Here is a 12,122-nt window from a genome sequence, read left to right as displayed (position 1 = left end):
TGCAAGATTTCAGCCTTTCAGTCTAGGACTGAGCTGACCACGCTGGTAGCAGCAGGTGGATTTGAGTCAAGCTTACACTTGGTGATTTGGGAATAAAGCCCAAGAGTTAAAGCTTCCAAAACCTGGGGGCTCTCACTTTGGTTAGCAGACTAAAATGTCGTCATCTCTGTTGGCTCTTCATATTACAAACTGTATTTGAGACCACATGGCAAGAGTTGAGTGATCCAAGACTTCTCTCAGCATGTCCAGCACAGTAACACAAAAATGGGTTTCCTCAGACAGACTGTGACTATGTGCACGTCTGTGTGTGTAATTTCTGAGTGACCTGTCCTCAGGCTGACTGTCTTTGGGAGAAGAGCTGGTAGAATTGATCCTGCTTCACATGGCTGAGCAGGATGCAAGTAAGGGGAAACCTTTCATGTAGCAATATCACAGTGAAATATTGGCATGTGGGTTACATGGTGCTAAATCAGGGTAGTCTCTGGGGGAACACAGTTCATAAATTCTGAATAGGAGGTGACCCTTTCTGAGCACTTTATCTACACTTGTAATTTATGTGCTAGTCCTGTGGATTGCAGTGCTTAAAGCCTAGGTCAGAAATCCTCCATGCAAATTTGGCACCTAGTCTTGTCTTTAATGGCCAAATGAATAGCCAGCTGTTCTGGAGGTGCAGGCTGATGAGGTCTGTTAGAAGAATGAGGGAGCACCAGAGCATGTAAGGAGTTGTGAGGTTTAGATGGATTTCCTGCATTACCAGAGATGTCAAATGACCAGATGAATGTTTCTCTGCTGAAATCAACTTAATTGTAAAGCACTGTTCATTATTTTTTCTTTTTTTGAGGAACCTGAAGAAATGAAGCGAGTTAGCAATTGGGCTGGCTGCTTTTTGTAGGTAAACTTTAATTGGTTTTGTGTCATTTTCAAAATGCCACAGACTTCATTTTTTCATAGACTGGGTTGTGACAATGCTGGTTTGTGTACTTATGGTGGGTGTTCACATTCCTTTGATGTCAAAGCTTTTACTTGCATAAAACAAATAAACACTTTCCACATATATTTGCTGTGTTGTGTTGACAAAGCAGTGCCAGGGCTGCTTGGAAAACTGTATATTTGAGCTGCTGGGACAGTGGACTCTGGATTTTAGGTTAAGAAAATAATTTTCACAGTGGCACTAATCAGCAACTGGAAAAGAAGCCCAGGAATCTCCACCCCTAGAGACACTCAAAATTCGGACTGGACAGGCCCCCAGGAACCTGATGGAAGTTTGTCCTGCTTTTAGTGGGCAGTGAGCAGACCAGACAGCCTCCCAAGGTCACTCCCAGTCTTGTCTCTCTGGTGAGATACTGAAAGGAGGGACTAACAACCAAAAGTGTTATCTCAGTGTTTGGAGGGGAGCAGGGACTCGCTCCTCTGGAGAGAGGGGCATCCCCTAGGAAGAGTGTTAATTTAGGTTTACATGCTACTGCTAAAGCCTTAGCAGCACTCTGGATGTGGATTGCAGCCTTCTTCAAAGCTGCCCAGCCCTAGGTGGTCTGAGCATCAAGGACTGTGAGATGAGCAGGACTTGGCTAGAATAGTAATAGTGCTCTAAATGTTTGTGTAAGGTGTGAATACCCTCCTGCTCCTCTTCCCAGGGGCTGTTCAGTGAGAGGGGGTTCTAAAGGTGATCTGCATTGCAGTGAGAGAGTGGATAAAGCCATGGAGAAGGATAGCTTCTGCTCCTCTTTCAAGGTTTAAATTTGAAGATTTGTAAAGCCCTGTTCTTAATTAATCTTTGCTTTTTTTCTGCCTTTCGATTTCTAGTCTTTCTCATTGATTCAGGTCCTGGCTTTCTGAAGCAGTTGTCCTCACTACTAAGGGTGATGGAGTGACATTTCAAAGCTTGGCCTTCCTGCCCAGGTCTTACAGACTTGGTGTGTGGGTCACAGCAGGCAAGTCCAGCCAGGTCAGGTGCATCTGCTGTTCCAGGGGTCGAGGTGTGTTCACTGCAGTTCAGCAGAGCTTGTTTGCCAGAGGCAATGCAGTTATTGTGCCCTCACAGCAAGGGATAAGCACATCCCTGGTGTTGGTGTGCCAGTCAGTGCTGCTGAGTGTCTGCTCTACGCTGTGCTGGTCATGCTGTACACCAGGGCAGCTTCATTTCAGCTTTTCTGCAAGATGTGCCTTTTTGTGGCTCAGAGAATCAAAGCTTTTCTCCTGCTGCACTCTTCATGGTTTAAACAGGCACACTTTAAAGGCAGCCTGACAGCACAGATTATTTGGAAGGATTCACGGGATAAACAGGAGTTTGCCTGCAGAGCATGTGAATCTGTGCATTCAAAGCAGCCAAAGATCTGGTGAGCCCAGCCCTGTGCTTGTAAGATGTCTCACCTCTGCATGCAGCCTTCTGTGAACTTCACTTGCTGCTTACAAGGAGAAAATGTACTTTTTCTAAATTCAAAAGTTCAGAATTTGCTGTGTTTTTAAGAACATGTGTTTACTGAGTTTCAGGCCAAAAGCAGAAAGACCTCCAGTTTCTCTGCTTGGAGATGGCTGTCCTCATTTCACTTTCTGTAACAGGTGGAATATATCTTTTTTTTAAGCTGGGTTCACTGTTGTGTATCAAATTCCTTTGTACTGCAGGCTCAGGCAGCCAGCTGGTGTCAAACCCATGCAGTGACATTCTCCTTTGCCTTTGTGAAAATTCATTATATTTTAGTAAGGCTGAGGAAACTGAAGTGAGATGCAGCCAAATTTAAAATAAAAGCAGCCTATCAGTGAGGACAAAACTGGTTAACTGTTTGAGAGCTGACCTGATGAACAGCACAACTGTCTTTATACCAGGCAACAGGAGCTTTGAGGCAATCTGGATAACTAAACACCAGTCCCCTGGGTTCCTGATACCCTCTTGCTATCTGCTACTTGATTAAAGAGGTGTACAGGTTCTCCACGTGCCTGCTGCAGAGTCTCCAGGGGTTTAGAGGAGAAATCTGCAAAGTCAGAGTGGTTTTAATCTCTTCTACCAAGCCATGTTGAAATGAGCTTGGAGTCATAGTAAATAAATCAGTGGGGTTGAAGTTGAATAATGGGTATTTCAATATATATTTGAGATGATTTTTAAATGGTCTTTAGAACACACAGAGCAGCTGCCTTGAGAAAGTACCAGAAAGAGAATGTATGGCCTTTTGAAGCACCACCATACCCCATGTATGGATGAGCTGCAGTTAGAGATTATTAACCCTGAGCAAAAGCACAAGATTGCCCCAGGAGAGGAAACCATGTCCCTGAATACCTGGGGCAGGGACAGAGCTTTCCCTTGCACCCAGGGCCTGAGATGTTGCACTCAATGCTTAAGTGTGCATTGAGCCTTTTGATGGCTTGATGATGATTTATCTCTGTATAAATAACTGAAAAATAATAGACATTCTCCAAAATGTCTTGTACTGATAATTTCTTAAGGTGGTTTGAATGATTTTTACCTCCCTTTGTACCCTCATGATCTTTTCCTCAGTTCACTAAGGAAGTGTGCTCTGCTGGAAGAAGTGACAGCATGTAAAAATAGCACTGCCTTATTTTGCAGATCTGCTTGCTGTTAGATCTGCTGACTTGGATTTAAAAATAAACTTTTCTTCTGCTTTTTGCACCTGCTTGTCCTGGCGGTGCTTGATCTTGTGCTTCAGAGCAGCAGCCATTTGGTGGTAGCTGAAATCCTTGCTGGATTGGGATCAGCAGCACAGGTGGTTGGGAGACCTGAGTTAAGGGGCTTTTGAGGCCAGAGGTGTTTGTGAGGCCAGTAACTAAACATAAAGGGGAGAAAGACCTTGTAGGCTTTTTAGAGCCTCTGTGGGAGTTGTCAGTTCAAAATAAGCAGTGTGTGTTTTGCCATGTGTGCAGTGGAATTGCAGTTGGTGTTCCAAGCCATTTGCTGTAAGTGTATTATCCCTTCCCCTCACTGAATATTGCTCTACTCTAATCAGATTGCATCGCAGTTCATCGCTGGGCCCAGGCACAATGAAGAGCTGAACTTCAAAAGAGCAGAAGTATCTTGAGTTCCTGCCTTCTTCACACGTTGGGCTGACATTAAGTGTTCATTTAGAGCCAGATTCATGGAGGTATGGAGATCAATGGGTCTGGCTCTCTAAATAGCCTGAACCAGATCTCCATCTTTGCACCATCTGGAGCATGCAGTGCAGTGTGGTCCTCAGTGCAGAGTGTTCCTGGCTGCTGGAGCTGCCTTTCCCTGCCCTTTGGCTGGCAGCTCAGCCTTGGGGTTCTGCACAGGTGAGGGGTTACTCCACATTAGCACACAGGCTTGGCTTGTGTTCTTCAGCTTCAGCAATTGTTTTCCTTACAGAGTTCTTTGTCTTAGCCTGTTCTGGTTTTCACTGAGAACACCAGCTTGGTGACTCGTGTCACCTGCTTTCCTTGAGCCATTGATGGGTGTAGCAGCTGGAGCAAAGCAGTTGCATCTGCTCAGATTAAGACTGTAAGGTTTACTGAGCTATGCATAGACTGTTCCTGGAAATACATCTCTCTATAAATCTGAAAACAAATGGGGAAAAGGTATGGGCAATATTAGTGGACAGCTTGATTGTGAGTACAGAAGTTTAGCAGACCCTGTATGTTTTCAGTACTGAAACTATTTGTGTTCTAAAGAAAAAAATGTAAATAATGGAAAACACTGTTGTGGCATTTGCTCTTTTAAACAAATCGGGTTGTAATTGCAGCTTGGTTTTGTGGGATTAAAAAGTTGATGCAGAATTCTAGGTTCATAGAAATGAACAACAGGCACCTGTTAGGAGGGATGGATATTAATTCTTGCAAGAAATCACCAGAAGCAAAATTCTGTCTGTGTGGCAACACCGTTTGTGAAAGGGAGAGGAGGAGGGAGCAAGCCAGCCTGCACTCCTGACACAAACACCTCAAACTTGAGCATTTTGTTCCTGGGAAACACTTCTGCCTGGACTTCTGCTCTCTGACAGGATGTCATGGTTCAGTGATGCATTTTGTGTCTCCTTACAAGTTAGTGAATCAATGACAGACTTACTTTCTCAGAAATTGAACTGATGCATCCTAGGATAACTTAAACCTTGCCAAAGCACTTCTGTCCACCTTTGTGTGTGACATCCTCTTTCAAAGCAGAGGGCCACGGGTGAGCTTTGCATGCACTGAAGGCTGACTAAAGCCAAAGTGTCCAGAAATTATAGCAGGGCTGGTTCATGACCATGTTTATGTGCTGGATGGACTGTGCACTGACCTCTGTGTGCATGGGTGAACTTCTGACCCTGCTTCTGTAATGGCAGGGCTTGTGCTGGCTCCCATGGGGTGAGGATTTTGCCCAGTGCTAAGCTGGAACAGCTAAAGTAAGCAAAAATGTTGCTCACTGAAGGAATAAGCAAGCTCAGAAGAAGTCACAAGAGCTTTCTTGCATATTCTTTAACAAAGTGACTGGAACATGGTCACAGCCTGGTCATAGCCTGTTACAAGGACTTCTGAAAGCTGGTGGTCACCAGGGCAGGCTGTGGGCTAGGGGTGGCTCAGGTTTCCTGTTCCTTTGGCTTCTTTGCTGCTTTAACTAGCTGCCACTGCCACTCTTCTCAACTCCTTTGTCATCTAAGGTCAATGACAATGCAGTTTGAGATCCTGCTAGTCCCATCCATGAACAAATGCTAGTTTCTTCTGCAAATGAGAAAATAAGCCATCCCCTCCTGCATTTTCCTCTCAGCTGGATTGTGTGGGGCTCTGGCAAATGTGATGGAGAACTTCATAGCAGGCCTCTGTAAATATGTTTTCCAAGTAATTTGCCCAAAAGGGCATTGACCAAACATTGCAAGCAATCTGTTCCTTTGCAATGACAACTGCAGAGGTGCAGTATATAACAGTGGCCTGCCAGAGCTGTTTTATTAAATTTGGTAATCTAAAATTCATAGGTGAGTTTGACCTTGAATCTGCATTTGTTGATCCAGTCTTCACTGAGAGATATCTAAATTAATTTTTTTTAAAAGCATCAGGATTTTTTTTTCTCACTTTGAGCAGCAGCTTTGAGAGACTTTACCAAGGGCTGCTCAGAAGGGCTCACAGCTGTAGGAATAAGGGTGTCCTGTTTTATTTTCCTGCCTTGTGGATGCTGAACAACATCTGTCTGTCTGCAGTTTTTGATGTGTTTTTCCAACTTGAAGCCTTACCTGGAGACTGTTGACATCCTGAACACAGAGAGCTGCCATAGCTCCACTTTCAGCTTTCTATCCCAGTAGTAATACCTGTGCTTGTCAGTTTTAAGCAAAAGCTGTCCTTTTTTCTCTGTTTGCTGTAACACCCTGGAACTGATCCCATCATCCTTGAGTTTCATGGAAGCATCTGTATAAAAAGTTCAGCAAGATCAAGGTCTGTGCCCCATGTAATCAGTGGTAGAAACTGCTTGCTCTTCTAGCAGCGTGAGTTTGGATAAGGGTTGGGTAAATGGCCATTAGCTTAAAATGTCCTACTGTTAGTCATTTGTCATAGCCTCCATGTTCAGAACTGCATTTAATAATCCAGCCTCCATTCTGCTTCTGCTTTAATCTTTACTCAGAAATGGAAGCCTCTTCTGATAACTTGGAAATTACAAAAATATTACAGCCATTTTTCATTATTCTCTCCCTTTTGGGAAAGAGGGAAGTAGCTGACACATTTGGAGTATGGCCTTGAAGATAAAGGTGAGCTCATTAGTAAGTTGGAACCTCAAAGGCACTTCCTGAAAGGCAGCATCTTCTGAGGCTGCTGGAATTGCTCACGAGTGAAGTGAGAAGAGGAAGATAAGAGGTTGATTGTAGCCAGTTGTTTGGAGTATATAGAGGCCATGCAGTTGTACAGCTGCACATTTCAGCAAATAATCATTTCCTTGATATATGATCATGATTAAATACAAACATAATGACTCCCACAAAACAATTGAGTCTCTTTCCTACAATCTCTCCCTGTTGTCTCTCTGTGATGTTGAATGACAATCAAGCATCGAAAGAAATCCATTTATGCCCTTCAGAGTAGACTCATTGTAGTGTTGTGGTCCACAGATTTTTGTTTAATTATCTCACATGAAAAAACTTTGTGGTCTTTTACAGGCTTAGGCTGGAAAGGGAAAAGCAGGGAAGGTGAGAGTGAAGGCACGTTTTGCCTTGCAGAATTGCCTTTTACTTATGAGAAGTAAGGCTGATGCTATCACCCACTTTCTAATCAAATTTGACAGGAGCATTTTGTTAAGCCACTTTCTCTGAGTGGGAATTCTGATGAATACAGCTCTCATCTCCGGTTTCCAAGTATTACTTTACACTGTTCCCAGGCATTGTTTGCCTTACTGGATGAATTATTATAGTATGTCAGAGGAGCAGATGATTCACGGCCTCATTTTATAAACTGAGAGCCCAAGGCAGAGCAGTTTGACTTGCAGAGCTGCAGGGCAGTGAATGGAGCCCATGTTACCCACCCAACATATTGATGGTTTGGTAAAAGGTTTGCTAGTGTGGCCTCAGTATTTCTGTTTGGGAAATCACAGCTGCTGGAGGATGTCCTGATTTTCTTCCAGGGACCTGCTTATGAGTGGAGATGGACAGTGCATTTGGTGTGTTCCTGACACACTTCTCTGCCAGATGCTCTTTTTGCCACCACATCTGGGGCTTGGCAGCACTGAAAAAGAAGTTATCATCTCCACTGCATCTGTCTGCCTGGCTCATGGTTCCTTGAGTCAGTAGGCAATTGGTCACTTATGGAGCAGGTTTTGAAAAGATAAACCTTAAATTAATTTGGAAGGTGAAGCAGGTGTTGTGTGACTGTGGCATTGCCCAGTGCAATAACCTTGTTCCTAGACTTTGATTGCTCTGGTGCATAGCCAGTACCAGGACTTGCACACACATTAATGCTGCTTGTAGGGCCCATCCCTGTGTGCAGAGTGCACATCTTGGCTGCCTGCTCTGGCTGTGAGTGAACTACTCATCAAACTGTAATTTATATAAAGCATAGATGAGTCTTATTCACTCCAGCTGATATTGGATAAAAGAAACAAATCCAAATTACCATCCCTTGTTACATTTGGATATTTTCAAACCACTGCAGTGGTATAAAATGGTTCCCTCTGCCAGTTTGTGTAGCCAGCTGATCCCAGACCTTTGGAGGCAGGAGCATCAGTGCAGTTCTGCTGTGGGAACCAGCCCTACAACAGCCTGCTGAAAGCTGAGATGAGCCCTTTGCACTGTGGGTGTTCCTGGAAGAACAGCTGAATGCATTGGTGATGGCCATGGTCCTCCAGCTCAATAAATCAAGGGGTGGTGAGAGGCTTGTATTTAATTTTTTTTTTTACTTTCTCGGGAAGCATTTGTATCCTTGACAGTTAATATAATTGAGAACAAGGAAGTAAAGCTCTTTTTAACTCCAGTGCTGTTGGAGTCAGTCATTGAGGAGGAGTGGTGGGATTCAGGTGTGGGACAAGATGGGCTGGCACTGTCCTTTGTTCAGTCTGGTGACCCTTGCCAGCCCTGACCACCTCCCTGGGTCCCTGCTGACCAAGCAGAGCTGGCTCAGCTCTCCCAAACTTCTTAACAGCCCCCCTCATTCTTCTTCCCAAGCAGAATCCTCAACCCATCTTCAGCAGCACCTTGTTTCCAGAATTGACATCAAAGATTTTTCAAAACCATTTCTTTTCCTTTCACCTTCACTTCATTAGAGTAGTTTTCATTCACAGAATAAAATTAACACCTCATTGTTTGATGTTCTTGTAAACACTTATGGATAACATGAAGTTTCAAAAGGTGGGAAGAACCAGTAGCCCACTCATCACCAACCAGTTGTGTTTGGTTTTTTTCCATGGAAAAACCTCTTATTCCAGGCTTAATTTATTTTGTTGTATGTTTTGTTGGTTTTGTTTTTTTTTAACTCTGAACTTTGTTTTGCTGTTCTGACATTGCCCATCCAGCTGTACATGTGTTGAGGGGATATATTTATACTTTGGTTGATTGTGTTTCAGTTAAAATTCTGTTACCTTAGAATTTAATGTTAATAATAACTGACCCTTGTTTCCTAGTCTCCCTAAACACACAGTTTCCTTTTTATTGTTATGATACGACCCTTCTTTTTTTCATATAACAGACTTAGGGAAGCAGTGTCACTTAACCATTGATGGTCCTTAATATTCCAGTATTCAGTGAGTTCTCAACCTTAAAAACCTACCTATTGCTTAAACTCAGTGCTGGTAGCCAAGGAAATTTTTGGTTCATTTCTTCTTCTCTGCCATTGCAGTTGTGTACCACATTAGCCTCTGAAATAAAATTACGTTTATTTGGCAGTGGATCCAGAGAAAAATGCCCATGTTTTGGGACAGAAATCCACTCTTTGTGTATACTGTCCCCTTTCTCCACTTGCTTTCTCTCTGATACACCTCTCCCCATCTTTGCTTTTGTTCTGAGTTGCTTTTTGAGTTTCTGGAGTCTGTTTCAGCTTGTGCAAGTGCAGCATCACTGGAAGAGCTGGGTATAGATCCAGCCTGGAGTCTGTGTGCTTTTCCCACCTGTGTGCAACGAGGCTACAGCTCTTTGATGTTACCAAATAATATTATTTCAAAAGCTCATTATAAAAACATGATTAATCAGGCAAGTGACAAAGGACTTTGTGTTTATCTTTTTGAACAATACCAAAGAGCCACAATTTGTTCCAGTTATTTAGTGTCTTTGTTCCAGAGCCATTTTGTGGGCACAGAATTTAATTCTGCAAGAATGCAGGAAGATGGTGACTCGATTCCATGTTTAAAAAATTCAAAATTATCAAAAATGTTAAAGTTTCTCAGGAAGATTTTTGTTTAACTTGAGCAATACTGTTTTTAAGGCCTAGCAAAGATTTTGCTCCATGATACAAGTCTAAGATTATTTTAATAATAAAATAAGACTTCTAAATAGATGCTGATACATTCACTATTCCAGAGGGTACTACAGCTGGGAAACAGTTCGTTAGAAGGCTGATGTTTGTATTCTGAAATAGTAGATTTGACGTGCAAATGGGAACTAAGCAAGTACCAAAACTGGCACTAACCAAAACAAAGTTCTGTGGAGATGGAATGGGCTGCTCGGGGCCGGTGTGGCCGGTGGCAGAGGGGAGGGAAGGGCTGTGCTGGGAGCAGGGAAGGGATGAGCTGGGAGCAGGGAAGGCTCTGTTGGGAGCGGAGAAAGCTCGGCAGGAGCAGGGAAGGGCTGTGTCGGGAGCAGGGAAGGCTGTGCTGGGAGCAGGGAAGGCTGTGCTGGGCTGTGTCGGGAGCAGGGAAGGCTGTGCTGGGCTCTGTCGGGAGCAGGGAAGGCTGTGCTGGGAACAGGGAAGGGCTGTGCTGGGCTGTGCTGGGCTGTGCTGGGAACAGGGAAGGGCTGTGCTGGGCTCTGTCGGAAGCAGGGAAGGCTGTGCTGGGAACAGGGAAGGGCTGTGCTGGGCTGTGCTGGGAGCAGGGAAGGCTGTGCTGGGCTCTGTCGGAAGCAGGGAAGGCTCGGCGGGAGCGGGCGGAGCCCTCGGCCCGCGGGGTTTGGTCCCGCCCGGCGGCCAAGGGCGCCACCTGCTGGCCATGCCGGGATCGCGGCGGGGCCCGGGCCGGGCTCTGCGGCCGCCCGACCCCTCTGAGGCGCCGGGTCTAAAGAATCCGGGGACGGGAAAATTGCATCGAATCCCCTAGGTCTATTTTTAAAATGTGGAAATAATTTGTTCACAGATGCCCACTCCCTTGACAGCTGTGCTACTTGGGTTTTGACATCTCAAACCCTTTTCTTTCAAGTCTTGTGCTGCAGGCTTGAGGCTCATGGCACAGAAGGGGCCTGGAAGATCTGTGTTTTAATTGTGTTTGGTTGCTTGGTTCTGGTCTCTAGGTGAACAGGAATTAATCTCTTCCAGAGGTGGCAGATACCACTGAGATCTGCCCTGTTAATAGCCTAGTTGATTATACACATATTATTAATCTGTTTTACAATTGCTCTGGAAGACTTGGCACCCCCCTCCTGGTTGTTATGCCTCTACACCACAGGCAGGAATCTCATCAGGGGTCTCACCTGCCTTTTGGTTTTTGTTTTTCAGGTGGTACCAGAGAGATTGGGTCTGCTCTCACCAGGATGTGTATGAGGCACAGAAGTATAGAGTCCAAACTCAGGCAGTTCTCAAGGTGAGTGGCTCCATACCTGGCCCAGCACTGGAGGTTCCTCTTTCATGTGCTGCTGGGGAGCATCTAAAGCTGTTCGTCAGCATTGGCTTCTCAAATGACCTCTGCCCATGTCCCTGAGAGCAGCAATTGTTTTCTCCCTGCAGCACATTAGGTGCTGTGAACATGCTGGGTTTCACTGCACATTTTCGGGGCTGGGCCAGTTCACCTCAAATCACCTCTGAATGCTGCAGATTCCCACTGTCAGTCCTGGTTGCTCAGTGCTGAGCAGGCGGCTGCTGATGTGACCAACTGACCTGCCTTTGTGTCAGGACTTTAGGCTTTGTCACTGGGTTTTAAACAAGCAGCAGCAGCAAGTGTTGTGCTGCTTCCTCAGCTTACTGCAGAGCCCAGATAGCTTATGGCCAAGAGAAAAACCTTCAGCAGAGCAGTATAGGAAATGCAAATTCTCTCATCCTGTTTTTGCAGTTGAATTTAGACTGCAGAGGTAATGTGAGAGCAGTAACTCATGTGCAACCTGGGCTGTACAAAAACAACCTACTTCAGTAGTTAGTAGTAGTTTGCATATGTGCCTTTTTTAACCAGACTTAAAAATGATGCATGACCATAGGTGAACAAAAATGATATTTCACCATTTACCTGATGACCTGCTATGTTTTTCCCTTTTTCCCCAATCATTGAAAGTGTTCAAAGCCAGGTTGGATGGTATAAGCAGCCGTGGTCTAGTGGAAAGTGTCCTTGAGCATGGCAGAGTGGTTGGAACCAGATGACCTTTGAGGTCCCTTCCAATCCAAGACATTCTATGATTATGCTGTGATTACTTTAAAATAAAGTTATTTATGAAATTGGCCATGAGGAGACAATTTTAGTTTCCAGTTACCACAGTTAGCTGTTTAAATGGTTTGATCCCAGTCTCATTAATTAGTGGAACATTACTAGTGCTGGACTCCACCAGTGTGAGGTGAGGCACATCAGTGGGCAAGATATT

At 44.6% G+C, this 12,122-nt stretch overlaps 1 protein-coding gene across 15 annotated transcripts in view; it reads left to right on the top strand.

Annotated features, from left to right (window-relative positions):
- The window catches only part of MTSS1 (MTSS I-BAR domain containing 1), a 124,502-nt gene that overhangs the window by 80,038 nt on the left and 32,342 nt on the right, over positions 1–12,122 (top strand). For all 15 annotated transcript variants that reach the window (XM_036379083.2, XM_036379078.2, XM_036379072.2 and 12 more), the window contains exon 4: positions 11,053–11,137. In XM_036379083.2, the coding sequence (XP_036234976.1) occupies positions 11,053–11,137 (85 nt within the window). The remainder of the gene's footprint in view (positions 1–11,052; positions 11,138–12,122) is intronic.

Source organism: Molothrus ater, chromosome 1 (assembly GCF_012460135.2).
Source record: "Molothrus ater isolate BHLD 08-10-18 breed brown headed cowbird chromosome 1, BPBGC_Mater_1.1, whole genome shotgun sequence".
In the NCBI taxonomy this organism is placed as follows: Eukaryota; Metazoa; Chordata; class Aves; order Passeriformes; family Icteridae; genus Molothrus; species Molothrus ater.
Note: the sequence above shows the minus strand (reverse complement) of the source record. Positions and strands in the feature narration are given on the sequence as shown.